The sequence below is a fragment of the Xenopus tropicalis genome, chromosome 8 (assembly GCF_000004195.4).
Source record: "Xenopus tropicalis strain Nigerian chromosome 8, UCB_Xtro_10.0, whole genome shotgun sequence".
In the NCBI taxonomy this organism is placed as follows: Eukaryota; Metazoa; Chordata; class Amphibia; order Anura; family Pipidae; genus Xenopus; species Xenopus tropicalis.
In genome coordinates this window covers 114,962,765-114,990,151 of record NC_030684.2, presented here as the reverse complement: position 1 = coordinate 114,990,151, position 27,387 = coordinate 114,962,765, and the positions used below count along the sequence as shown (strand labels likewise).

At 41.9% G+C, this 27,387-nt stretch overlaps 4 protein-coding genes and 1 non-coding gene across 9 annotated transcripts in view; 2 read left to right on the top strand and 3 right to left on the bottom strand.

Annotated features, from left to right (window-relative positions):
* The window catches only part of knl1 (kinetochore scaffold 1), a 36,201-nt gene extending 34,682 nt beyond the window's left edge, over window positions 1–1,519 (bottom strand). The window contains 1 exon segment of the mRNA NM_001278759.1: window positions 1,405–1,519. The gene's annotated coding sequence lies outside the window, so the exon portion shown is untranslated.
* A 287-nt stretch (window positions 1,520–1,806) lies between these two features.
* Window positions 1,807–1,888, top strand: trnas-gcu. Its single transcript has one exon. It is a non-coding gene; the product is annotated as a tRNA-Ser (tRNA).
* Window positions 1,889–5,453: 3,565 nt separating this feature from the next.
* Window positions 5,454–8,574, bottom strand: rpusd2 (RNA pseudouridylate synthase domain containing 2). The gene is made up of 3 exons (XM_002940499.5): window positions 8,032–8,574; window positions 7,479–7,775; window positions 5,454–6,625 (listed from the first exon to the last, which is right to left on the bottom strand). Exons 1-3 carry the CDS (start codon window positions 8,476–8,478, stop codon window positions 5,876–5,878), a joined length of 1,494 nt encoding a protein of 497 aa, XP_002940545.1. The 5' UTR covers window positions 8,479–8,574; the 3' UTR covers window positions 5,454–5,875.
* A 1,417-nt stretch (window positions 8,575–9,991) lies between these two features.
* Window positions 9,992–22,558, bottom strand: LOC100216173 (uncharacterized loc100216173). 2 transcript variants are annotated; one of them, XM_012968114.3, is made up of 9 exons: window positions 22,451–22,558; window positions 20,213–20,364; window positions 19,242–19,346; window positions 18,160–18,191; window positions 16,932–17,036; window positions 16,636–16,756; window positions 15,655–15,740; window positions 13,367–13,536; window positions 9,992–11,704 (listed from the first exon to the last, which is right to left on the bottom strand). In XM_012968114.3, exons 1-9 carry the CDS (start codon window positions 22,462–22,464, stop codon window positions 11,692–11,694), a joined length of 798 nt encoding a protein of 265 aa, XP_012823568.1. In that variant the 5' UTR covers window positions 22,465–22,558; the 3' UTR covers window positions 9,992–11,691.
* A 48-nt stretch (window positions 22,559–22,606) lies between these two features.
* Window positions 22,607–26,408, top strand: ccdc32 (coiled-coil domain containing 32). Of its 4 annotated transcripts, none has more exons than XM_002940488.5 (4): window positions 22,607–22,690; window positions 23,582–23,851; window positions 24,922–25,078; window positions 25,592–26,408. In XM_002940488.5, exons 2-4 carry the CDS (start codon window positions 23,587–23,589, stop codon window positions 25,728–25,730), a joined length of 561 nt encoding a protein of 186 aa, XP_002940534.1. In that variant the 5' UTR covers window positions 22,607–22,690; window positions 23,582–23,586; the 3' UTR covers window positions 25,731–26,408. The 4 variants fall into 4 exon arrangements, with proteins under 4 accessions (XP_002940534.1, XP_012824925.1, XP_012824923.1 ...); XM_012969471.3 differs by lacking the exon at window positions 22,607–22,690 and adding an exon at window positions 22,723–22,800; XM_012969469.3 differs by lacking the exon at window positions 22,607–22,690 and adding an exon at window positions 22,807–22,892.
* Window positions 26,409–27,387: the final 979 nt, after the last annotated feature.

The following is a 27,387-nucleotide window of genomic DNA, read 5'->3' as shown; positions in this document are numbered from 1 at the left end:
AATATACATTTATTACAATGTTTTTTTACTTATTTGTGTATACAATTTCCATTAAAAGTAGTGTTTGCCAGTCTTTTCCTATTCCCTGCCCTGGTGGCTCTGGCATATGAAACAGTGTAACACAAGGCAGCAGACTGAAAGACTTGACTTGCAGGAGGAGACTGACCTTTGCAACATTGTTTAAAAAGTAACAGCCAGGAGTTTAGCATATGCTGCTTTCAGTAGTAATTACATTTACAAATAACTTTTTAAAGCACTAGACATTTTCAATAAATTCATGTTGGAAAGTTGATTGGAATTATAGTTTCTTTTATTAGGCAAAAGTTATTTTTGGGATTGGCATGTTCTTGAATTTAACCAAGTAATGTCCCCTGTGGGTCTGTACACACACACACAAATGAAAAACAGATAGAACTGAACGTGCAGCAAAAAAATACAGTTACAAGGGCCATGTGCAAGGGTGCTGCTAGCAGAACATCATGTGTCCTTAGAGCCTTACAATTTGCAACGTGCTGAAATCATTGGGTGACATGATGTGGCACCAGGTATGGACAGATTCAAAACAGGCCTGGCATCTTCATTAAACATAGGACCATACAGCCCCCCCCCCCCCCCAAAAAAAAATATTGAGTGTCTATCGCAACTTAGAGCAGCCTACAGCAATTGCCAGAGCCTAGTGCATGTATGGGCAACCTTCAGCCCTCCTGCTTTTATAGAACCAGTACCCTCTGCCCTCCACCATGGACCCCTAAATGCGGCACTGAAGCCTGTATGTGAACCCCCACATTCAGAAGCAAGCTCCCACACTGAAAAACGTGTTTAACAGCATTCTAGTGGCAACTCCCTTTGACAGGCCATTTGTGGGTGAGCCCCACTATCTGGGAACTGCTGTTTATTGCTCTGCATATAATTGTGCTTTGACCTATAGCAATTTGGCCAAGCCCTTCACTTTTTTGTACCTAGGATGGTACAGGATTGGCACAGGTTATTATGTAGAAGTCATACTGCCAGGCAAAGCTGACAACTACAATAAGGTGGCCACAGCATATGTACTGCACCCCCACTAATAAGACTTTCAATGGGCCGTTCCTGCACCCCCATTAAAGCTTCCAATGGGCCGCTCCTGCACCCCCACTAATAAGACTTTCAATGGGCCGCTCCTGCACCCCCACTAATAAGACTTTCAATGGGCTGCTCCTGCACCCCCATTAAAGCTTCCAATGGTGCGCTCTTGTCACGGCAGCAGTGTGCGTATCGGGAGCGAGCACTGCTGGGAGTTTACGTGCCCCTCATCTGCTTGTTGTTACACAGGGCGCTTTTGTAAGGCATTGCTATTCCGCAGCCTGCACGACTCTTTAGACAACCTCCCGCCCGAGCAAACGCTTCCAAACCCCACACCCTCACCTCACAGATCCTCCCTGCGATCACTCCTTCCGAGATACAGATACAGTCTCCGCTCAAGGGACGGTTATTCAGTAGAACCGACAGCCATGATTTTTAAATTTAACCGCCACCAGAAGAGTTCTCAGTGTCGCTCTGGATACTGCGCGCTGATTGGCTACACTTTCAACCCCGCCTTTTCCCCGTCATTGGCGAATGAAAAGCCGTGCTGTCTGAGGCGATATGAATATACACGGGGAGTAGAATTTATTTAGAGTAATAATTTGACGTGGCGCATCGTTCCGTCGCTTATGGGCTGCTATGAAATAAATACTGTCCGTGTGGAAATATCGCGAGTGGGATCATTTTAGATCAGAATACATGAAAGTGTATTTGGCTTAGCTTAGAGGCCGTGTCTGTGTCTCTGACGAGGTGGCCGAGTGGTTAAGGCGATGGACTGCTAATCCATTGTGCTCTGCACGCGTGGGTTCGAATCCCATCCTCGTCGAGCGATGAAATATTTACATTTTTTGGAGTAAGTAACTCATTTACTGACTGCTTTATTACACAAAATGCCACAGCCTGCTATTTAATTATATGGGGGTAGAATTGGGGAAGAACATAACTAAAAATACTGTGCTAATTTAGCTACAATGTAAGATATATGTAAGTCCTACTAAATTGCACCTTCCCCTCTTCCTTTGCAGGCACTCTATGATCCCCAAGCATTTATACACGCTGCCCACCCATAATAACTGCCCTGTGTATGTAGCTTTAGTGGCCACACATTTCCATGCAGAGGCATTCAGACCCTCGCTTTCTCCTCACTGATTGATATTATCTACCCCAGGCCCGGACTGGCAATCTGTGGGTCTGGCAAATGCCAGAGGGGCTGCTGTAAGGTGCCACAGACACTCACTATTTATTGGGCTTCTGTATACACCAATTTGTGCGAGCAGGGGCAGGCCAAGCCGACCAGGGGGCCCTAGGCAACCCGGTCGGCCAACTCCACCCACCTCCCTTCCCCCCCCGAACGGCGCATGCGCGCCAAAGCACAGGAGGCGGTGCAGGGGGGGGTGGGGCGATTAGATCGGTCATTGCCTCCACCGCTAATGACAAGCGGCGGAGGCAATGACAAAGTAGCACTAGGGGTAGGCAGAAGAGGCTCCTGCCTGGCGCCCCTCAATCGTTGCGCCCTAGGCAGCTGCCTCTTCTGCCTACCCCTAGTTCCGGCCCTGTGTGCGAGACAAGTGTACTCCCCACAGTCTTTTATATACACAGTCTGTGATTTAACAGAGACACTGATCCAGCACTTTTATATTTCAGGTGCACCTAGGCCACACTTCATTCGTTCTTTGCTACACCCCCAGTAATGCTTCCAGCTCTGCCCAACCCAGCCTGCTTTCTGAGGCAATTTGAGTTTCTTTTTAGGGCTCTGGCACACAGGGAGATTAGTCGTCCACGACAAATCTCCCTGTTCGCGGGCGACTAATCTCCCCGAAAATATAAATCGCCGGTGGGATGGCATACGCGGTGGCGCGATTTCAGTGAAATCGCGGAAGTTTTCTCTCAAGGCAACTTCCGCGATTTCACTGAAATCGCGCCGCCGCGTATGCCATCCCACCGGCGATTTACATTTTCACCGGTGGGATGGCATTTCGAGGAGATTAGTCGCCCGCGAACAGGGAGATCTGCCGCGTGCGACTATTCTCCCCATGTGCCAGAGCCCTTAGTGCGAGCTAAACTGTAATTTGGGAGCACATTACAGGGAACTGGTGACTGGGCTGTTATTACAGATATCCGAGACAGGTGCAAAGCAGGGCGACTCCCCTTTAAGGCCTTAAGATCATATCTTGGTTTATAACAGCAGCCATTTAATTTACATAACAATTATGATATCTGTTTGGAGCAGATTGAATCCAATCACTCTGAAAAGCTGTGACACTTCATTTTCAAAACTGTGTGGATTTCCTTGAACCCCTGTGTTTAGGGGGCCCCACCTTTTCCTAGTGTAGGGACCCATAGGGTTAAGCTCCCTATGGCTTTAAAACCCTACCTCTTCACATATCTATACTGCTATTGGGCAAAGCCCTTTGAACTTAGTTACAGTTATACCACTATTCCCTATTGGTCTAGTTAGGTTGTTCACACCCCCTGCGGACTGATATAGTGTCTAACAGGAGGGTGTGAATTCCTCTTTGGCTGCAGTCTGTCTTCCAGTGCAAAGCTCCATTGACCCTGGGAGCAGAACATAGGCCCCAGAAGCCATTTTACCCCACAGGGCCCTGTGAACGAGGTTTAGCCAGCACAGCAGGTCTGTCATAGCAATTCTTGGAAAGTGATATAGTTAGCTCTAGCAAGCAAGGGCATTTTAATAGCCCCAACAAAGGAGAATTAGCACTGGGAGTATTTCTCCTATCCAGCAATGTTGCCTCAGTGTAGGGCCACGGAGTAGAGATAGTGACAGGTTAAAATAAACCCTGATCCCTACTCACCCAGAGGACTCATATACTAGTGGTCATCAACCTGAAGGATCAGATATCTACCCAGACTACCTCCACAGGGGGCATTGATCTGAAAGGTGTATTTACCCTGCCCAGACTCTATCAAGAGGTAGGATAAACCGGTGTACACCTTCTCTTCTTCCTCAGAGTGCACTATCACTTAACATCTACCTCTGCCTGTCTGTGAGTATTTGATAACCCTATTTGAAACTTGTATTATAGTTAAACAGCAAGAACCTCTCTGGCCTCCATATTTACTACATCTGCACTACACAGCTACAGTGAGTTGTAGTTCAACTACACCCTCAGCTCCATCCAGATATCTTCCACCTAAGTGAAGGCCCATCCTAAGAAAGAGAGTCACATGTAACCCATGCTCTCACCTAACTACTATAGTCTGGTTTTATCCAAATATAGCCAAACAAGCTAATTAGGACAGATTATATGTGGCCTGGTGAATTAGGTCAAGTTAGCTGAAACCAGAGCAGTGGTAACTATATGAATCCCACCACCACAAAAAAAATCTTTGGTGGGGCCCGGTGCTTGCATCCACCCCACCCTCCTGTGTGCCCACTGCTCTCAGGTAGTAAATACAACCTTACAACAACTATTTTCTTAGTTGTTACCTGGTTCCAGCGCTGAATTTGAGAACAGGAAAGATCTTCCCACTTGGTCAGGGTAGTGTAAGTCTGATAGTTTGGCCTCCCCAGTTTTCTGCATAGTTGGGTTCCTTGGTATCTTAAGTAAATGAGGATACAATCTGGATATTGTATGAAACTGCAAGATCTGATTTTTGGGCATGCTCTCAGGACGTCTATAATCAGTGGGCAAAAGGGGCATTTGTATAGGGCAGGAGAGGATTGGAGACTAGGAGAGGGGGACTCATCAACAGCCCATTTGAGCTGCTGTTAAATAAAGGATGTCCCCTTGGAAACCGCCCTAATTTTTGAAGAATGAGATACAGAACACATCAACAAAGCCTTTCCCTTTCTTTACCTTTTTACTATAAATTTGTATTGAAACAATGTTTCATGAAGGAAATTCCTTATGTGACTTGTGGTTGTGAATAAGGCACAGCACCCTCCCACTGGGAACTTGCTGCAGGCTCAGAACAGGGGGGGGGGAAGTGAAGTAGAAATACAATATAGTCGCCCTTCGTTAAGTGCTTTTGGAACATGAAACATGTGAAGCTAGAGAGAGAATGTCTTAAAGAGCACCTATTGGTGGAAAATAGTATACCCCACTGGAAGTATGGGTTAATAGAGTCCACACTGTCACAACACTGCTGCACACACTGGGATTTCCCTCCTGTTGCTGGTGGCACAGTGCCCATTAGGAGCATTTTTTGCACGAAATGGTGTTGATTCCCCCATCCAGAGTGTGGGCTCTATTAATCCGCACTTCCAGTGCAATAAACAATTTTTCACAATAGGTGCCCTTTAAATAAAGGATTTTCTTTTTTTACTACTTTTGTGTGGCCTTTGTTGAGTACATCAACTTTGTGTGATCTTTGTTACCCAAGTGACTGAAAATAAAGGAAAAGCTAAACGGACATTAATATTGCATATATTATCATTTTACACTGTAAGCTTTAATGAGCAAGACTCGCTTTACGTACAGTAAGTTTGCTCAGAGACTTCTACTGTACAGAGAACAAGATTGTCTGTTGCTTTTTGACTTTTTTGCACCAATAGGTTTAGAGCAAATGCATCCAGATAGATGGGTGCAGTTCCCCAAGTGTACATTATGGATAAATGTTTATTAGACTGAGGTTACTCGGCCTTTATTCAAGCACCAGAACACAATTCATTTGGTTTCTTTCTTTGCATTTATAACATTTCTAACCGAATTTAATTTAGTACATTCACTTGAATAAAAAAGGGGAAGTTAAAGGTCACTTCCAGTGATGATATAAAAAAATAAAAGAAAAAAAGAAAAGACAATAAAATCATCCATCTGGCATGAACACCACCCTAGTCCATGTTGTGCTTTCAGTTCTCTTGACAATTTTCTTGTGCCCAGTCTGGCATGTCAGATGAAAAATCAAATTCTGCTCCCTTATAACGTAAAGCATGAAGGTACATAACCAGGTCTTTGGGTGAAGGATCTGCCCTTACAATCCTACACTCGCCACACAGAGAGTCCCTGGAGCCTTGGCTGGACTCCTCTGTAATTCTGCATGCAGCACTGCTATCAGTGTCCTGAGAAGAGTTTGTCACATTTTCAGTTAATTTGCATTCCTGTGCCTCGTCCTTTGGTTGGGGATCTGCTGGCTCACTGGCCTCCTTCTGTACAGGTTCTGTGGAGGACTTTAAGCCAGCATTTTCCATGATGGGCTGAAGATCCTCTTCTGAAATATCAAGAATGTCCAGGCTTTGTTTAGATTTGTGCACATCTACCAGGGCCCGGAGAAGATCCTCATCTGTCCTGTTGATTTCGCCCCCTTTTCCTCTGTTAGGTCCCCAGGCTTCCGTGTTGTATATTGGATCATTGACAATGGGATGTCCCAGGTACTGCAAATGGACTCGGATCTGGTGAGTGCGCCCAGTGTAAGGGAAGCACTTTACCACGCTAGACTTGCCATTGTAGCTGAGCCTCTGGAAGACAGTTTTGCAAGGTTTCCCTTTGGGATCCACACGGCACACCCCAATCTTGTAGGAGACAACAAATATGGGCTCCTCACAGGTCACCTCTTCTTTAGGAAATTCGCCACATACTCTGCACACATACTCCTTCTCTAGCTGCAAACAGGAGACAAGAAGATGAGAGTACTAAGTGTTTGGTGTACAAACTGTAACCCGCCCATCACTGCATGACGTGCTTTTATTATTTATTTAGGTGTCCCCCCCCTCAGGATTGTGCCTTGTCCACCGTCTGCTTTCCTATGTCATACTGCAGTCTGCAATGGCTGGTCATTTCTGCTGCTTAGGTTGCCCTTTTTCTTTACCATCTCCTTTGGTATATTTATTACCTTTATGTACCTTTCTTTCATTCATCTCCGTTCTAGCTACAAAACGTTTTCTTCTATCTGCCTATGTCTCCTTTTATCTTCTCTTATCTTGCTGTTCTGTACCCTTTCCTTATGATATACCCCCACAGTTACTTTTCTCCTATTCTGTCCTGTGTGCTCCTTTTCTCAACGGTTTGTCCTGCTCTTTCTACAATCTCACTTAATCACCACTCAGTTCAATGATCCCAGGGGCACGTGTCTTGCTCTGACTCACTAATAGTAGCTGTAATAGTGTTACAATGTCATATGACCTGACAAGTCATTTTGTGCAATTCTTGCCTCACAATATAAATACAATATAAAACTTGTTCAATAAACAAAGTTATAAGCAACTTTAGCACTAACAGTTTAATGTAATAAGTCTTACGTTTGTCCACATCTAGTAACCCATAGCAACCAATCAAAAGACCAGTAAATGCTACCTGCAGATTGGATACTTTAGATATCTAGACAACAAGCATATATGTGATAGACACGGTTAGACAGAACGGTACTTATAGATATCTATTACTACATAGTATTAGTAATTTCAAGGTACACAGTACCTTAACTCCCCAGAAGCACTCGGTTCTGTCCCTCCTTACCTGACGCTGGCGCACTTGCTCATCAATCTTCTTAGACACTTCTAAGGTCTTGGCAAACATGAGCACCCCAGAGGTCATGCGGTCCAGCCTATGAATAGTGTGCAGCCCCTTCAAATTGTACTCCTTGCCCAAGATGAATATGACCGTGTTGTGTCGGAAGCGGCCACATGGGTGGACAGGCAGGGAAGAAGGCTTATCTATGACAACCATCTCATCGTTCTCTGCTAGGATACGCAGCGGCTCAGCCGTAACGGGAGGCTCATGGCGATGCACAGTGTTCCTAAGGAAATCGTTATTCTGTAATACAAATAAACACATTTGAGAAGGTTAAATTGGACTTGGACATTTCATAAGTTGTGCAGAGAGAGGGCTACAAATAGAATGAGTAGTTCAGTGTGACTGATACATAAAGAGGTACAGAGCCCAGACAGGGAGGACAGGGAAAATGCTAAATAGAGAGCAGGCCCCATACACAGCTCAGGGTAGGGGACCCGTACAAAGGAATAAGCACACACATACACTGACAGAATCCCAGGCAGACCCATAACCCCACCTTGAGCACAACATTCAGATCCCGGACTGTCTCCTCGTTAAGCCTGAGCCTGCCAGCCTGGGCCGCCTGCTCATAATACTCCAGCGGCTCCGCCCGGAACTCCTTGCCGAACACCTCCAGCAGACTCTTCCCTACCCATCGGCCTTTGCAGTAGGTCTCGAAATCAAAGTAGTAAGGGCGGACCTTGCGCAGCCCGTTCTCCAAGTAGGTCTCCGTCTCTCTGAAGTGCTCGTCCCCGAAGCTCACCCCTACTTTCCGCTTTACCGGAGGCGGCACATGCCGGTCCCCATCTCCCGCGGCCTTCCGCTTCTTGTGCCTCCGCTTCCCTGCACCCTCCCCAGGCTCGCCATTGGGCTCTTTTCTTTTAAGCGACCCTTCCGACATGACAGCGGCTACAAACCTATTGCCCAGTGCCACTAGCCACCTTGCTGACTGGGCTCTAATCATGCCCTGCCAGACACATGGAAGCGACAGCTGTACCGGCGCACGCTGATGACGTCACGAGGCAACTCCAGGCTAAAGCGTGTAATCTAGCGACCCCTAGTGGCGCCCAAGGCACCCAATTCCAGGGTGAGATTTTTAGGATGTGCTAATTAATGTTATTGTTAATTATTATTTTATTTGAGGATGTGATTGCCTTGCAGCAGAATTTAAGCTGACAGTAACTGTGAGGGAAAGGGTCAGGTGACTTAGGTCCTAATTACAACATATTTTCCCGTGGAGTGAACCATGATTGTATCTGTATGTTCACTTTTAGTCTATTATAGCTTGGCTTGTTAAAAGCATCTCCTCAACTGCTCTTCATTATTTAGTATTTTTTTTCCATTAGTTGCTGCTTTATTCTGGCTCATTCAGGTTAAAGCTGCAAATACTGTTTTTTGGGGTCACTGACCATGGCAACCAAGTGAAAGATTACCTGGGAGGCCTTTATATAATTATTGTTATTATTTTAGGTCTTATTTACCTCTACTATTTATCTTCCGTTTTGAATTCCAAGCTGCTTCCTGGATGCTAGGGTAGCAACCAGATCCAAGGCTGACATCAGTAGAACAAAAAATGAAATAAAATAAATATAAAATGGTCATAGAATTCAGTTGTCTATACAATAAAACAAGTTATCTCTAAAGTAAGTTACGGGTATTTTTGTTTTTTGAGGGGGGGGGGTGCAGATTTACTCTACCTGTGCCAATTTGCCAAACTGTGACACCCCACTCTTTAGTGTACCAAGGGACTTGGATGAGTTCTTGAACAAGCATCATATTATAGGCTATTGCAATACTAATATCTACAGTTAGTATTGATGTTGGTATATAGGGTTTATGTACGTGAGGCAAAAGGGGCAACAGGCCCCTCCCCTGCTGAGGTCCTTATCATGGCTTTCTATAATGCAAAGAATATATTACAAACTCCTCTAACATTTAAAGCTCTCCATCTCACTACATACCTTCTCGTGTGTCTCCATACATTCCTGGCCAACTCCTCCGCTCCTCTCAGAACTGCTTGGTTGCACCCAGGGCCTGGTAACTTAAACAGCCAAAATGTGATGCGGGCCTCCTCTGATACAGAAAACCTAAGCACGGTGGGAGCAAGGGGGTGGCATGAACTTGGCCGCCTGAGGCAGCTAGGACCCCCCCCCCCCCACTACTACTACTACTACTACTACTAATGCCCTTTCCCATCTTAAACCTTTCTGCCTTGCTGCTCCTTATATTCAGAATGCCCTCCCTGAATTCCTCCGGAAAGAATCCTCCCTCAGTCTCTGCAGAACTAAACTGAAGGAGACCTGACCCAGTTCTGGCACTATTGCAGTGTCACCCACTGTAACCTACAGCACTTAATATCCTCCAATTACAGTCTGTAAGTTACTCTCCCATTTCAATTGTAAGCTCTACAGGGCAGGTATCTTCTTCCTCTCATCTCTAACACTTAGGGACAGATTTATCAAAAAGTTAACATACTGCAAGAAAGCAATTAATGGCATCCAGCAAACATGGTCAGGAGTCACACAGTTCTTTTTGTACAACCTTCATGTTGAGCATAGAGATACATTTTGATTAAAGCTTTATTAAACCCTTTACATGAACACTTGTACAGCAGTCTCAGAGTAGATACAAGCATGTATATTATTTACAGTCCAATGTTTCATGGTACAAATATTCCAAAAGACATCTAAACAAGTGAGTCCAGCGGCTGCTGCATCCCACAGTAAGTTATGTGTTGTTCTTTATTTATAGGAGTCACTGTTTTACCATTAGGCACAGGTTGTACAGACTGTGCTCTGCACCTTGCAGCACAGCATATTGCCTGGAATGCCAATACTACTTGACCCAACTCTGGCATTAAGTATAGGGTTCTGGAGTGCCTTTGACCCCCATCACCCCTTCTTTACATGCCATTAATGACACAAGGAAGAGCTTACCAAGTGACCCCACTCCTTGCCTCTATGCATACAGTACTGCATACACAGACCAAGGAACACAAACAGCTGTGCCACTGAGAAGGGTTGTCAAGATGCCTTATGGGCAGAAAACATAGGACTTTGTGGCCCTGTTGTACAAGAGGCCTCCAGGCTATATACAATCAAGCTGCCTTGCATAACTGGAGCGCTTATATTAGTGGAGTGTTGGTAAGATTTCAACACAGAACAAAATAGCTTTTGCATGGGTGCAAAAACTGCTGAGTTAAAACCTCTGTGTGCACCACAATTGGCTGTGTGGGCTGGTGTTAAAATTAATCGGGGCTTAAAGGGGACATTGAGCAGGATTACAAAAATAGATGTATTCCATAGTACTCTGTTTCTTAACCTTGGGTTCCCATGTTGCTGGACTACAACCCCCATGGTCTTCAACATCTGATAAAGGATTCATTTATGCTAGGAGTTATAGTTCAACAACTGGGGATCCAAGGCTGAGAAACAGGGCTGAAGTAATATCCCATACTAACCAGTCAGCATTTTGTCAACCATGATAAAATGAATAAGAACCAAGATTGTGATTGTCTGTAAAGGTTTTCATTCATCCAGGTCATGATATATCTGCAGTAATAAGTCAATTCAACTGGACTTGCTGTGTTTATTCTCTTGAAAATGTTTCGCTAGTTATCCGACTGGTTTTCTCTATTCAAAATGACTTGTACATGTCACTACAGATACAAAATTCTGATTGGTTAGTTTGGTGATTCTAGTCCAGTTCTGTACATAAATATGCCCAATAGTACAAGCTCCAGAAAGCATAAGGCTTGCTTCATGGCAATGGCTATTTCTGTTGCTCAAGCAGTTATGCATATAGCTTCCTTGATATCTTGGCCTGACTTTAGTAAACAAAGGATACTGGGTATACAATAATGTTACTTTACAGTTCCTGATGCTGTAAATCCACTGTTTTCCTGCAGGTAAGTGTCATTAAATTATAAGTTATTTATTCTCTTATATAAATTAGTCTCTTGGTAAATACAATTTGTATTAATCCCTTCCTTAGCTTATAATCAGGCTCTCTCACATTGCGCGGATATATCTAAGCGTTATCACAGCACACTCAGCTCCACCTCTCACCATGCAGAATATGTCAGCGGGAGCATTATGGCTGCTTCCCAACGTACTCTTCCTGTAGACTAATCGTCAAGTCTTCTTCTTATCCATTTCCCTTTGTCTTTATGCAGGTTTCAGTGTTCATCCCTACAGTAAGGGGAAGAAAAGATGCAATAAACAGTGGTACTTTATATGCACAGCAGCTGCTTGACTATTCACATTTAAACTAAATGAAAATACAGATTTTTCAGGTTAACTAGTTAGTAGTAATCGCTTGCCAGGACTTGAATCCACTGACATACACTGTGGCAACAAACAAAAATCTTCAGCACTTACATACATATTTTCAGAGGGTGCTTGACTTCCACAGCCGCTCCCAAGGCTTTTTTTTTTCCATGTATCTTTGCAAAGGGGAAGAAGCACTCCAGTCTGTCGGCAATGCCTTTAAATCGTATTGTTAATTAACAATAAAATTTAAAGGCATTGCCGACAGACTGGAGTGCTTCTTCCCCTTTGCAAAGATACACTGTGGCGACCCAACCCAATGAGAACAGACTTGCCAGTCGAGAGGAGTTCCATTGTCAGAACTTTATAGTGCAGAGGCCTTCATCTAACTAACTATCTTGTAACATGTGGATGTGAATATTTAATGTAATTGTTTCGTGCACTGTTGTTCCTGCATTGTACATCTCAACATCTATAGTTAAATGCACAGTGCAGAGTATATGCTATATAAGAGTAATTAAAACCAGGGTCGGCATGGGTTGTGCAGGGTCTACCGGGGCTGCCACCCCAGGGGCCCCTGCCTGCCAACCCACCCTCTCCCTCCCCCCCAGTGAGCATAGCTCAGGGAGAGGAAGGAAGGCCAGCAAGCACTGATGCTTCCTTTCTGGGATCAGTTCTAGGTCATCATGGCCCACAAGCAGGTTTTTTTCCTGGTGTCCTGCTGGCCTATTCTGACCCTGATTAAAACTGATGTTTGTATGTAAGGTCTCTGACTATTGAGCTAAAAGAAACACATGTTCTGCCACCATTATTCCAACCCTTAATTGTATTTGAAGACAAAACTCCATTGCAAAAGGGCTTAAAAAAAGGTGGGATAAAAATGGTTTTCTATAAGGTCAAATGAGATGTTGCTTGTTCATAGTTATCCTTGTTTACTCCTGAAAGTTATTGCAGCATTATGTAATAATGGAAATATGGAATAAGTGCAGGGGAGCTGCTGAGGATGTAACGGCACTGCATTAGGCTTAAAGATATTATTAATCAGAGAGGGACCACAGGACATCTTATGCTTCTATTATACATGCAGCTATCAGAGAGCCTTTATCCCACAAAGGCTCAATTTAAAAAATTAAAGCAAAATGCAATAGTACTCAAAATGCTACTGCTGGCAGTATTGGCAGTGGAATCTGGTAAACTATACTGCAACAGCAGATTTCAGACATTGTTATACAGAATTAATCTATATAAATTGCCACTATATTTTAATTAGTGAAGAACAGAAGAAAGAAAACCGGCAAGGATAGTGAACAGAAGGTTTAGCAGTGATCTGAACATATCCCTGCAGTACATATTTTATAAAGGTGCCTCTGGTTAAAAGAAATAAAAATTGATCCTGGCAGAAGAACACTGGTTTAAACAGAGTATAAATGTTCAGAGGAACTAGAGTGTGTTTATTGCCTGCCGAGGATCTGCCTGATCTGCTAGAGGTTATATATTAAAGCGGAATGTATCAGTGCAATGCAGAGCTAGATATTTACTAAATAGCATGCCAGTGATACAAGAGAAAGACCTTTATTTCCCCACCTTGGCCACTGCTTTTCTTTGTCAGTCAGAGGAACGTACATCACACCCATGAGACGAACTCTGGTGATCTTCCCTTCGCTATCTTTGTCGTACTGCTCCAAAACCTGGCTGCCACCTTCTGGCCCCACTGGCAATACCAGTCTGCCTCCAGGCTTCAGCTGTTTCAGCAACTGCTCAGGAGACAAACAAGAGAGCCATTTACATTACTACATTAGTAAGGAGGTGATGTTCTGACCAAACCTGGACTGGCAAACTGGATTCTGGCAAATGCCAGAGGGGCTGCTGTAAGATGCCATGGACAGTCACTATTTATTGGGCTGGTGGGGGGCTGTTTGGGCCTCTGTGTACTTGAAATGCCAGGGCCTGTTTTTGCATGCCAGTCTGGAACTGGTGCCTATCATCAGTAATTTGACTCATTTCTGCTCTTTGCATATCTTAAAAGCTGTGAAAAAACAGTGAATTTTGATAGCTAGTGGTTTTCTTGGTGTGATTATGCTACGATAAACATTTTGCATGTTTAAAACCAGTATACAAAATGTACTTGCACCTATATACTTTTCTTGCATCTTGTGGCAAGTACCACGGTGACAATTCTGTGGGCTCCTTACTGGAAAAAAATGCAAATACATGGTTTCCAGTTTCTTATACAAACTGGCCACTCTGCCACTACATGCACCACACTATGGTAGCATTCACCTGCATGTGTTGCGATAATTATTTGGCAGTGACAAGCAATCCAAAATCCGGGCACAGTAACAGCAGAGAAGCAATACCTTTGCATTTTAAGGAATCTGTGGCATAATGTGTGCTAGATATGTTAGAGAAGGTACGTAAAGTAAGACTAGACCCCAAATATAAACAAGAGATCTTTGTGCAACAGCCAAGCATCACCATGCGCTGTGAAGAATGTTTTCTATGCACAGAGAAAAGTATTTAGTAATAACAAAAAAAACCCCAAAAAACTGCTAATCTGTCACCGAACATCAAAACCTACAGAATATACTGTAGGAAAGAAGAGATTAACCAATAAGAGGCATAGGAGCATGAAATAATATTTAAAAAAAAAAAAATCAGTTACCATTTACCTAGTCTTTAGGACTGAGAAACACCATATAACTAGATAGAGAATAATGAACTGGTACTCATACTTTAAGTTGTTAAGAAATACCCACCCAGAGAAAGCAGATTTGAGTGGAGCTGTTGTTTCTCAGTGTGCGCTTATATGCAGGCCAATAAACAGCCCAGTGTGACAGTACCCTTATGGATAAATGCCAGAAGGGGCAGATTCTCGACCTGCGGCAACATTTTATTTACTACGTTTAGTGCCGCGTTGTTCTCTGGTGGGCCCCAAGGGGGAGGGAGCCAAAGTGCAATCATTGCACCCCCACTCCCCCTGTAGTTACACCACTAGTGAAGGATATCGGCTGTGAAATAAAACTCTTGAGTTTCTTTGACAATATCCGCCCTGTGTGTATGCACCTGGGTCAACACAATGGTTCCCTGTGCAGTAGAAGGGTGATGCCAGCATAAGGGCCAATATTTGGCCTGTGTTTCTCTGCAGCCCGAGAATCAGCCCATGGGATGTTTTATCTGCAACTGGGTCGACACAATGGTTCCCTGTGCAGGCAAAGTAGAAGGGTGATGCCAGCATAGGGGCCAATTCTTGGCCTGTGTTTCTCTGCAGCCCAAGAGAAAGGGTAGTTAACTTTATCAGCAGCTACTAAATGCCAATCCCCAGCATGTCTTGGATAGCCAGGGAAGAGCAAACGATAAACATGGCAGCTACCAAAGCAGTAACATATGGTAAGTGCAGAAAAAAATATTTTTTTTTTTTTATTACCAATTTAGAAATGTTAGAGTCACTTAAGGGCATGGGATGTTTTATTTTCCATATAAATCTTGACTACAGAGAGCAACAAAACATCCCTTGTTTCCTTCCCACCAACTAGAATGCTGGGGAAACTTCCACAGCGCAGCTACTTTCAGAAATAGACCAAAGTTTTCTTGAGAGGCAAATTCGGGCTACTTTGCAAAGCCAAAGCGGTGCATATGTTTCCCCACTGGCAATTTACTTTATTGCCAGTGAAAAACACATTTGCAGGAGATTAATCGCCCGTGGTAGAGGAGATTTATTTTTGGTGACTAATCTCTTCTGTCATTGCCCTATATAAGCCGTTTTTCTTTGTCAAACATACTGAGACAAGTTCAGGTTATTTTTTTAAAATAATGCACAGGGGAAGTCATGTGGCTGAACAGATTCATGTACCATCTCTTCATTTCTTGCTTACCTCCTGAGGCACTGTTGCAGCTGCAGCTCCAACATGAATTGCATCATAAGGTCCATCCTCAGGATAGCCAAGTCTGCCATCCCCAACTGTCAAAATAGAAATAAAACAAGATAATTACTCCTGTCAGAACTCTAAAGATTAATGGGGGTTCGTCAGCAATGCATGGTACTATTTAGTACACCAAACAAAGTGCTTATACAAATTTTTAATAAATGAAATGGTTTTCAGTTGGATTATACCAGGACAGTCATGTAGTTGTAGTTAAACTAATTAGACCTATCTTCTGCATAATCCCAGAGTGGGGTCAGCGTAGCTAAAGGTCAGCCCATCCTACCACTATTCAGGGGTGAAAAGTAAGAACTACAGGGAACACCTCTTGCCAAGTGTCCCAAATAACTTAAATTATGTTTGCCGTCATTCTACTTTAATGCTGCTTGATTATTAAGGCTGGTTTCAGGCCTGGACACATTACGTCCATCTGCAACTCTCCCATGCATTGAGTATGTGGCATATGCAGTACCCCACTTTGCAGGACTATGCATGCTCATTGTAGCAAAGCCATCTTCTTGTCCTCTCCTCAACTCCTGAATTACTTTTGCACTGATAAGTAATTGTGGCATTATAACTGCACCCTAACTCCCTTCTGAATTATATAATTCTTTGTGAAAAAAAGTTGCACTTGCACACACAGAAAGGAACGATTGACAGCGTCACCTGCTATTTCTGCAGTTGAATATTTTCTGTTGGTGATACAAAGTAACTTTTCAATGCAAGTGGAAGTAACATTGTTTACTATAAAAAATAGAAGGGGGCCTTGAGAGAAACATAATATGCCAATTACAGCAAGGTTGCTATGTCCTTTTAAAGCAGCTTAGCTTTATACCACATGTAATAATTTTTATTCAAGTTATTTAAGTGCAAAAAGGTCATTTTTAGATAACCTTGGGCAATAACACAAAAACAAAAAAAACACATTCTTACCCACAAACTTGATACGTCCATTGCTCAGTAAGGCTGGATCATCCTGCTTCACATTCTGAACAGCATCTTTAACAAGATGATTAATGTGCTCAATGCCAACCACCTTTCCAGTCAGTCCAACCTACAGTAAATAGAGTGGGTTTTCTCAGAGACAAACAACTAACAGACTGGTGTTTGGTTGCGCTTAGTGCAGCCAGGGTTACTAAAGCAAAGACAGTTATCACCGCTGCACAAACACAGACCTCTGATCAACTTCATGATCAAAATATATAAGAATTTGTTAAAACTGGGCTAACCATTCTGGCAAAACACGCAGTCAGGTATCCGCTCCCAGAGCCTACATCCAGAGCCTTGGCTCCTTCTACCAGCTTGTCTTCCAGCAACTCCAGTGCATGTGCATGCTGCAATAAAGTAGAAGGCAGTATAAGAATATCAATCATACCATGGTTCAGACCATATAAGAATATCAACCATACCATAGTCCACTTCATAGTCCCTTAGCTCCGTGCTCCTAACATAATGTCACTGGATGCTTCATTACCATCACCCCCTTTGATCCAGTGCAGTGAAGCATGTTAGGAGGAAGGAGCTCCGGGACTATGGAGCACTGTGGTACCTGTCCTTTAATTATAGTTGATTACTTTGGATTTTACATGTTTTTTTGTGCACCAAATAAACATTAATTTCATATGTGGCCCTGCGTACTGCTCATTTTACTATATTTTCTATTCTAGTTACATGAAAATGATTGGGCTTAAGGTGATACGGACTAAAAAAACCTAATAAATATTAATGGTAAATTGAGAAAAAAGAATCCATAAGTTATATCCCACTGATAGGTCCAGAAACAATATACAATCAAATAACAAAAAATGTTTCAGTGAAATAAACAAACCATTTATTGGCTCGAAATCAATTAACAAACAATTCAAATTTGAACAACAAACATACTATACCACACAGACAGGTGCGTCCCAGTGCCTCATGGTACCCACTCTCCTAACGCATTTTGCACCATTGGGTGCTTAATCAGGAGGTGCTTTTGTTGATAGGTTTTGCTTTTGTAAGTAATTGTTACTTGAAGTTCCTAAACCTGTTTTGCCAACCTGACTGTCCCTTCTCAGCCTGTCAGTTATAGCTTCTAATGCTAACGGCCTCCTGCTGCACAAATATGGCAGCCCCCTCATAGAGGAACATGGGAGATCAGACATGTAATATAAAAGCATCAACCAAATATGATATATGGATGTAAAAAAAAAAATTTTCATTTCTGGTGGAAGTATCTCTTTAAGGCACAGCTGAGTGACTACTGAAAATATGGAGGTTGGAGTTGCTCACTACAGTTCTATTGTCTGTAAGGGTAAGTACTTTGAGAACACTGCTAACATTTTGTTTTCAAAATCATGTGCCATTGGGCAAAAAATAAAATGTAGGATTTGGTCACATTTCAAGAAACTGATTCTCTAAATCCTTGGTTAATCTGTTTCAAATGATATGCAATGAAAACAGTCATGTTCAGCTCACCATATGTGGGGCACTGATCGTTGCCTTGTACCCTGCGGTAAGAAGGGAAAAGGTTTAGTAACAAAGTGTAACAAGCTCTTATGTAAAACATGTATAGATACATGAATGTATAGACCAATACAGAGTAACATCCTAGAGAAAACAATTTAGACCTTCAGATGGATGTTCTCTATTGTTATAAGATATCAGATTGTGTTCTCTGGTTTGGACTCTTGGAAAAAAAAAAAAGGTCACCTGAGTGAGCTCTCCTCCAGGTCTGTTTATCCCCAGACTTGCAACACTGTATTAGGAGTCAGAGCCTAAGGTAGAAGTGCAGCAAATAGAAACAGCACTTACATTTACAAATAACTAGGGTTGCACTGAATCCAGGATTCGGTTTGGGATTCGGCCAAGATTCAGAATTCAGGTTCAGCAGAATTCATGCCTCTCATCAAACCGAATCCTTAAAATCATGTGACTTTTTGTCAAACACGGAACCTAAAAATTTAACCCTTCCTTTTCTTAATTTGCCTATGAAAATTAGGATTCGGATTCAGTTCGGTTAGGCAGCACAGGTACTTAGGGTGTAATCATTTTGGAAAAGGGGGGTTGCAGCTGCACAAATAATATTTATTGCTGTGCATTTACACATTCAGTTCAGTATTTGCAGGAAGCAGAACACTGCCCTGTGCACAGTTCATCAAAAAGAAGGGATGCACCAAATTTAGGTTTGGGATTGGGACAAAGGCTGAGATTTTTCAAAATCCCCAACCAAAGGGTGTATCACTGCTTTTTGTTTGTCTCAGTGCTTCGTCAAACCCAATCTAAACCCTTAAGTCATGTGACTAAGGGTAAGGGTAAGCACTAGAGAACTGGAAGTGACAGATTTTTTTCCAGAAGATCCATAAAAAAAAAAATACATTCTCAGATATAAACATAAAAATGAGGACTGATTCGGTTCAGTATGACTGGTGGGGGATCGTATGTGGTAAAACCCAAAGATTATGGATATAGTGCCTGCCTACTGAAAAGTGCATACAAAACATACGTTTATTATTCAATGTTTGCGTGTCAAAAGATTTATTAATACAGTGTCACCTTACCTATGCTTTGGGGTGAGTCCATGTATGGAAAATACTGTATATAATGAGCTCTGTCTGTTGCCAGTAATATATCATATACATGCTGTGATTTGATCACACTGTTCTCTATGCAGGGCAGAAAAAATAGAGTGAGTTTAGGCATTCCCATTAACAGTCAGACATTCAGTTCAATTACATTTTACCTAGGTGTGCCCATGTATCTAAGGACGCTGTAGAATAGATAAAGGAAAGTAAGTTAAACTACTACTTTATTCAGAGATGTTCTCTGCCCTGACCCTCTGCCAATGAGTCCAGATATACCTGGGTGATCATACTGTAAAGGCAATAGGAGCTCAACCATAGAGCAATGAAAAAATGAAGAGGGAAACCTGCTTGTATGCCTCTTACAACAGAAACTGAATGAAGAGAAGATAATTAGAAATGCAGAATAACTGCTTAATAGAATTTTATTGCCAACTTACAACAAAACATACGTTGGGACCCTTCTGTAAGTACTTCACAGTTTGAGGACTGATGCATCAGGCCCTATCTCACTGCAAGATGATCCCAGCTATACATGTAATGACCAACAATAAATGTATGCTTTATAAGGAACTATGTGTTTTGATTGCTGCTTCAATTATTTTGCATTGGCAGTTAGGGGTCAGTTGCCCCAGTTCCCATTCTTGGCAGTAGTATGCAATCAAGTGCAATCCATGATATTTTTCTCTCTTCTACTTGTATCAGTGGGGACAATGCCCAATGGGAAGGTACCAAGAGCATTTCCCTTCATTTTGCCCTATTTTGTTCTACAGCCTAAGGAACAATGTAAGGCTGATCTTAAGGCAGGATTTAAAGAAAATGAATAACTGGGCCTGTGTACAGATTGTGTGATATTTCCCTAACTAAAGATTAATATATAGTTAGCTATAACAGCAATCTATTTATATTTATAGAGCCCCTCAGTAACAGCATAGGATGACCAGGCTCACTGCGTAGATTGTTGACCAGGTCAGCGTGAGTTTTCCCAGTAGAGGTCCATGCCATGGCTCTGTTGATTAGTAATCCGAATGGTAATGTAAATGAAGCCAGTCGCATAAGAACAATCATCTCATATAAGAAGAGAGATGACCTCAAGGCTGTCCTGTTAAATAGAAGGAAAAAGAAAGATCCACATCACATGATGATCATAAAGGACACCTCTGTCTTGGCATGCTGGCATAAATAGCTGTTAAAATCACTGACCACAGCAACCAATCATCAAATACCACTTACTGGTCACCTGTTTAAAAGCAAACATCTTATTGGTTGCTATAGGTTACTGCTCCGGGGCAAACTTAGCACCAACATATGGGGGTTAGTATGTTATAGGCCTATTTTTAGTAACAAACCTGTTATTATTTAATATTTATTTTATAAATTTTATAGGTATGCCAAGTGAAAATTAAAGCAATTATGACTTGTGCCCGAATTGTAACTGCACAAATTCACCAGCAAATAACATAACTCTGTTTCACTTTTATAACTGTAGTACAACAACTTCCTAGCATCACCTGCCCACCTGCCCCCCCAGCCTCAAACAACCTCAGAGATGCCAACCCAGTACTTTTCTTTTTCAGGTGTGTCATGGCCATGCCCCCCAAGCATACGCCTAGCTCTGCCCAATATTCCCTGCATCAGAAGGCATTTATTTTCAATTATGGGGGAAAGGGGGTTCAAATGAATTTTAATGCAAATTCCAGCAAAAAGACAGCTATGCTGTCACTGCAGGTGCTGGGGGAGGGGAGGCATTAAAGGGATACTGACAGGATTTTTATGGGATACTTTTTATTTCTAAATTACACTGTTTACATAGCAAATAATTCACTCTACCATTTAACATTTTATTCTTGAACCAACAAATGTATTTTTTTAGCTGTAATATTGGTGTGTAGGCGCCATCTCAGTGCATTGTGCCTGAGTCTGAGCTTTCAGAAGGAGCCAGCACTACACATTAGAACTGCTTTCAGATAAGCTATTGTTTCTCCTACTCCAATGGAACTGGAGGAGTCCCAAGCCGGAATTGGATTTCTTACTACTGAGTGCTATTCTGGTACCTACTGGGAGCTGCTATCTTGCTCCCTTCCAATTGTTTTGCTGATCGTCTGCTGGGAGGGGGTGATATCACTCCAACTTGCAGCGCAGCAGTAAAGTGTGACTGAAGTTTATCAGAGCACAGGTCACATGGCTGTGGCACCCTGGGAAATGAATATGGCTAGCCCTGTGTGAAATTTCAAATTTAAATATTAAAAAAATCTGTGTTTTTGAAAAACAGGTTACAATGCAGGATTCTGCTGGAGAAGCTCTATTAACTGATGTGTTTTGAAAAAAACATGTTTTCTCATGATAGTATTCCTTTAAATAAGGCGAAATAATGACGCCTTCCCAGTAACAACAGAAATTGATGCCAATGTTATCATTATGGAAAATATAGGATACTGAAGAGCTGTGGATCAGACATTCCTGGTGTGAATAGTATTAATATCTAACTGCTACAAACACGCACACAATACTTATTATAGTTTATATATTAATGTTTTTTACTTTGTGGACTTATGTTATAATGCTAACCTGGTGGTTTTAATCAGGTAAGCTGGTCATTTAAAAATCATATTTCAGGCAGGTAAAACAACTTCAAATGGGAACTCCACCCAAAAACTTTTTTTTTTTTTTTTAAAGAAAGTGCAATGCTGAGCAACTTTCCAATACACATTTATTAACAAAGTCACTGCTGTTAAACGGATCTGAAAATCGAATTGCTATTGAAAGCAGTTATTTACAGTGTTTACATTCTCTGCACTGCTGCATCTGACTCCTGAAACAATGTAGCAAAACCCAGCTAAATTTACAGACCTGGAGGAAGAATGCCTTCTGCTACATTGTATAAAAAACAGAAGAGAAAACTGCTTTTAAAAGCAATTCCATTCACAATTACTTATTGGCAAGTGCAAATGCGTAAATAACGTATATCTAAGATTTGCTTATATTTTTTTCAATACAAACAATAAACAGTTTCGGGGCTAAAAAATAGGTATTTTTATTTAACTAGAGAACGTCATTTTAATAAGCATGGTGAACTTCATAGCTAAGCCAGCTGCCTCAGCAACACGTTTATAGCCCGATGTACAAGAGGTATCGCTCCCAAGCCGAGCCAGGCCTGCGCCACATACACGCTCTGCTATTCTACTCACCTCAACAACAGCATTGAATTTCGCGACAGCCGTGTTACCCCACGGCCTTAGCCAGTTGCCATGGCAAAAGGCGGTGACGACGCCTCCTTTATAGTTATTGGCAGCTGAGTGAGACGGGAAGCCGAATCCGCTTGTTCTGACGCAATATAGATTGGGCGGTCTCAGCGTTGATAGGGCCACGGCTGGACACACCCATTAAAGGGCGGAAGTCGTTCCTGCTGTTTTGTAAAGCGCTGCTAGGTAAGTGGGGATTGTGAAGTTGACTATATGGTTTAAATACACAGGCGAGAATGGCACGGTGTGTAGAGCTGTGCCTGTGATAATTCGGGTTATTTATGTTCTCTTTCTTGGCAAGTACAGAGAATGTGTTTATTCTGCGTTGCATAATGGCTGAATATGAAACCCCAGCTTTGATAATACGTGACGAAATTGCATTGGAGAGGTATTAAGGATATAGATATTGCATTACAGTGATACAGTGTAAGACTGTAACTCCCTGCATCTCATTGGCAGCTGTAAGATGGTGTCAAGGGAGGGGTCACACAATACATGCTCCCCTCCCCCCCCCCCCACTCACAGATTGGTGTGTCCTTACTCCCCTCCTCTGGACTTACTGCCCACAAGTGTTTTATGTTCCCAACCTGAGCACTCCACTTGGGGCTTATTTACCCAAATTGGGCAAATTTGCAGGTAGAATGGTGAATGCAGCAATTGGATTGGTTGCAATGGGTTACTGCCCATAGACACTTTTGCCCAGTGTTGACAAATTACCCCAAAGTCTTATTCCTCCTCTACAGTCATTTATTCATGGCTTCACAAGCAGGCTTAGCATGACCAGTGCCCAGCTTTTTGTACCATGGGAATTTATACTTACGAGTGGAAGATTTTGTATTTCTATAGCACAAACTGTCTGCCATGGCTGAAGGTGATTTCTTGTTGGTTGTAAAGGGTCTTAGCTAGCAGGGCAGCTCCCACGAAGATATACAGCATTTCAATGAAGATATGTATGTTTTATGAGATAAACTGTCTTTAAAGTCTTTGAGTTTTCACTATGTGTGTACAGAGCTGAGTACGTCATCATTTTGCTATAGTAATGTATTAATAACCTTATCCCCTTTCTTGATTTCACAGAGCAAATGAAGATGATTGACAACTTAGAGTGCAATGGATCTGTGTCTGGACAGGACATTTGGGCAGAGATTTGTCCGTGCCCGGATGGTGCCCAACCTTTACATGTCACAGAGGCTTTTTCTGACTCTTTCCTGGGCAGTTCTCCTGTGAGAGATACAGATAGGGAGTTCCAGGATTGTGATTCTCCTGAGATTGAAACTGATGCCCTTCACAGTAACCAGAAGCCTTGGGCCCCATTACAAGACTCTGATGTTTATCTTGCTTCCCTAGGTTTGTGGGCAGCTATATACTCTACTCATACAGTAACAGTACATGCCTGCATTAGAACACAATGCACATTTCCAGTAAAGAGCAGATTGGTTTTCTCTGTTTGAACCTATTGACTTCTCAGGCAAACATTTATTTTTTATGCTTACTGCAGACTCAATAAATAGTATTGCTCTTATTATAATAAGGCCTTTACATATAAAATATTGAAAGCAGGAAGATTACAGTATAAAAAGAGTTCTTCCACTGCAACATTCATTCTAATGATGCATTATTTATATATACTTATAATGCTCTAGTGATTACCAGTGTATGTACACAAAAGGGACTTTTTGGGAAATGGACCCAAAGCACAAACAATAAATAGACATAAATATTGATGTATAAAGAGAAAGGAATCCTGATTGTCAGATGCAGTGATCCAGAGGGGTTACATTCATATTCTTTGTATTCAGATGTGAAAATCTTCCAGAGCTGTTTTGCCTTTATAATATTGTGAAGGTTTTATTATATAATTATTTGTCCCGCGTATCCAGGCTTCCTTTGTATTAGGGCATAGTGACATTTGCATGCATATTACTGGTTGGTTCCTAAATATAAATTGTCTTATCAATTCTAAGCTTGGATTTAAATTGGCAATTAAAAGAACAATATCTCCTGCTTATTTGTATTTTGCACGCCCATGGAAGCTTCTGGGGTGGATTTGCTTTCCTTAGATTGCTAAGGCTCTAGAGCTCATAAAGAGTTACTGCTCTTGCAGTTGCTGTCTATGGAGATTATGTATAGGGACAGGTATATCAAAAATGAAATGGCTTTCTTATACATATAAATATATTTACATGGCTTTTATTGAAGCCACACATCTATCATAAATGGTTTAATCTTGTTGAATTAACTTGCATAATGTGTAATATTCATTGTGCTGTAGTTCCTGGAATCTAACTGTATATTATCAAGGGCATAGTTAATTGGCTGGCGTTAGCTTTAATAAACCAGATCCTCGTCAACCTTTAAGAAATGTGCCACTAAGTATAGCAGATAAAATGTACTAATGTCATTGTGTTTTGATTCAGAACGAAAGCTGCAGAAGATTAAAGGCCACTCCCGAGAAGTTACCTCCAAAGAAATGCTGCACTCTCTTGGACAGGCTAAGAAAGAATCATGGGACAGGTTCTTGCAGGAGAATCTGGAAACTGAAGCATACATGGAAGACTGTGAAGTGGATTCCAGGTACCAAAACTCTTGCTCTAGTCCTGTCCTGACTTACTGTAGCAGGTGGTACAGACAGGGCTTCCTTGTGCCTGCCGCTGCTGAGCTTTTACCTAGTATGTATGTATGTATGTATGTATATCTTTCTTTATAAAATGCTTCTTATATACGCAGCGCTGTACAGTAGAATAGATGAATACAAACAGGGTTATTAAAATAATAATAGATAAATACAAAGTATAACAATATATACAAATAAATACAACGTAAAGTTGCAATAAGTTAAGAATCAAAGAGACAAGAGGAGAGTGGTCCCTGCCCCATAGAGCTTACAATCTAGTGGCAGATTTGCACTAGGTGCAGAGTTCTGCTAGACACAAATACTTTTTTAATGATCACATAGAGTAGTGCTTCTGTGCCTCTTGCTTTTGTATAGCTAAAGATTATGGGGTAGCTTTTTGTTTCCTTATTATCCTGTTTTACTAACCTAACTTTTTGCCTATTGATTTAGTTCTTTATTGCTCACATTTTCAGCTCTCTGGAACATCTGAGAAGGTGGCTGCAGCCAGAGAAGGTTGCCATAAACTCAGAGGAGGTGCAGCACCTTATTCCAGCAGAATCCCTAACAGAGAAAGCAGAAAATGAGCAGGATTCTACGTCTGCAGAACAATAAGATCCTCCAAGCCAAAGAGTGGTTTGTAGCACAGTTTCTAGGACCAGCCCATCATAAGTGGAGAAAGGAAGCTCCGTCGGCAAGTCGGGAGACTGGCTCATTCCTCATATGCAGAGTTCGTATATCCTGTATAAAGAGCCATGTGTAACCAACTTGTTCTACATACTGTACAGTAGTGTATGTGCAAGCCCATGTCTCCAGTCATGTACAGGTTCCTTATCTAACCCCTCTATAAACCCATGTGTCTCAAGCCCAGATTATTTGTCTGACCCTTTGCACTTTTTTTTTAAAATTCACTGGTGGTAAAAAATAAATTTTCCATAAAGTGATATTAAAAAATGAATAAGAACTTTTGTTACTGCCCCCCCCCCCCAAAATGTTTTCAAAAGTTTTTTTTTTTTTTTTTTTTTTAATTTTTTTGTATACCCTGAACTCATTATGTGCTGTACTTCCCGTGTCAGGGCAATGCTTTTCCCAGCTGGTTTAGGTTAGGGCACCATTAGTGCTGAATAAGGCAGAGAGGGCCTATACCAAGGACACCTGAAGTTGTTGGATATAACAGTATTCAGAGCAGTCAGGGGATGCCAGGAGTTGCAGTTCAACAGCTGGAAGGTTGCAGGTTGAACATCCTGGCGTTTTAAGCGCCAGTTAACCATGTAAAATAAAAAATGAAATGTACCAAATGTGTTTTCTTACTTTTATTTTCTTTTAACCCTTTTCTTGCCAACAACATAAAATCCACATGGCTGACATTAAATTACAAAGTGCCGGCCATTGTAGATTCTATGATTCTGCATCACATGATAATAGGAATCATTCCCAGCTGGCAGGTCAAGGTTATATATGTGCTGCTCAGCTGTTTCCAGTGATTGTGTATTTAGATTAAAATTATGTCATTCATAGGAATCTGGGAGTCCTACATCCCTTTGGAGGACTAATTCAAGCTTCAGGTCTCCAGGCATAATCATTTTTAGCCTATTGGCAACTTTTCAGTTGGTCTTCATTTTTTTGGGCAGCCAAAAAATCTATTGGTCTGTGAGACTTTTTGTTGTTATTGTTACTTTTTTATTACTTCTCTTTCTACTAACAACCTCTCCTTTTCATAATCCAGTTCCAGACTCTCATTCAAACCACTGCCTAGTTTCTAGGGTAAACTGGACCCTAGCAACCTGAAATTCCACACTGGAGAGCTGTTAAACAAAAATCAAAATTATTCAAAAACCATAAAAAATGAAAATCAACTGCAAATATTCTTAGAATGCGTATGTCTGCATTATACAGGTATGAGATCCGTTATTGGAAAAGCTTCAAATTACAGGATGGCCATTTTCCAGAAACTTAATTTTAAGCAAATAATTCACATTTTTAAAATTGATTTCCTTTTTCCCTGTAAAGGTAAAATAGTACCTTGTATTTTATTCCAGCTTAGCTATAATCAGTCCTTATTGGAGGCAAAACAATCCAATTAGGTTATTAATGTTTAAATGACTTTTTTTTAATAGACTTAGGGCTCTGGCACACGGAGAGATTAGTCGCCCGCGAACAGGGAGTTTTGCCGCGGGCGACTAATCTCCCCGTGTGCCAGAGCCCTTAATGTATGGAGATCCAGATTACAGAAAACCCCAGGCCCAGAGCATTCTGGATAACAGGTCCCAGG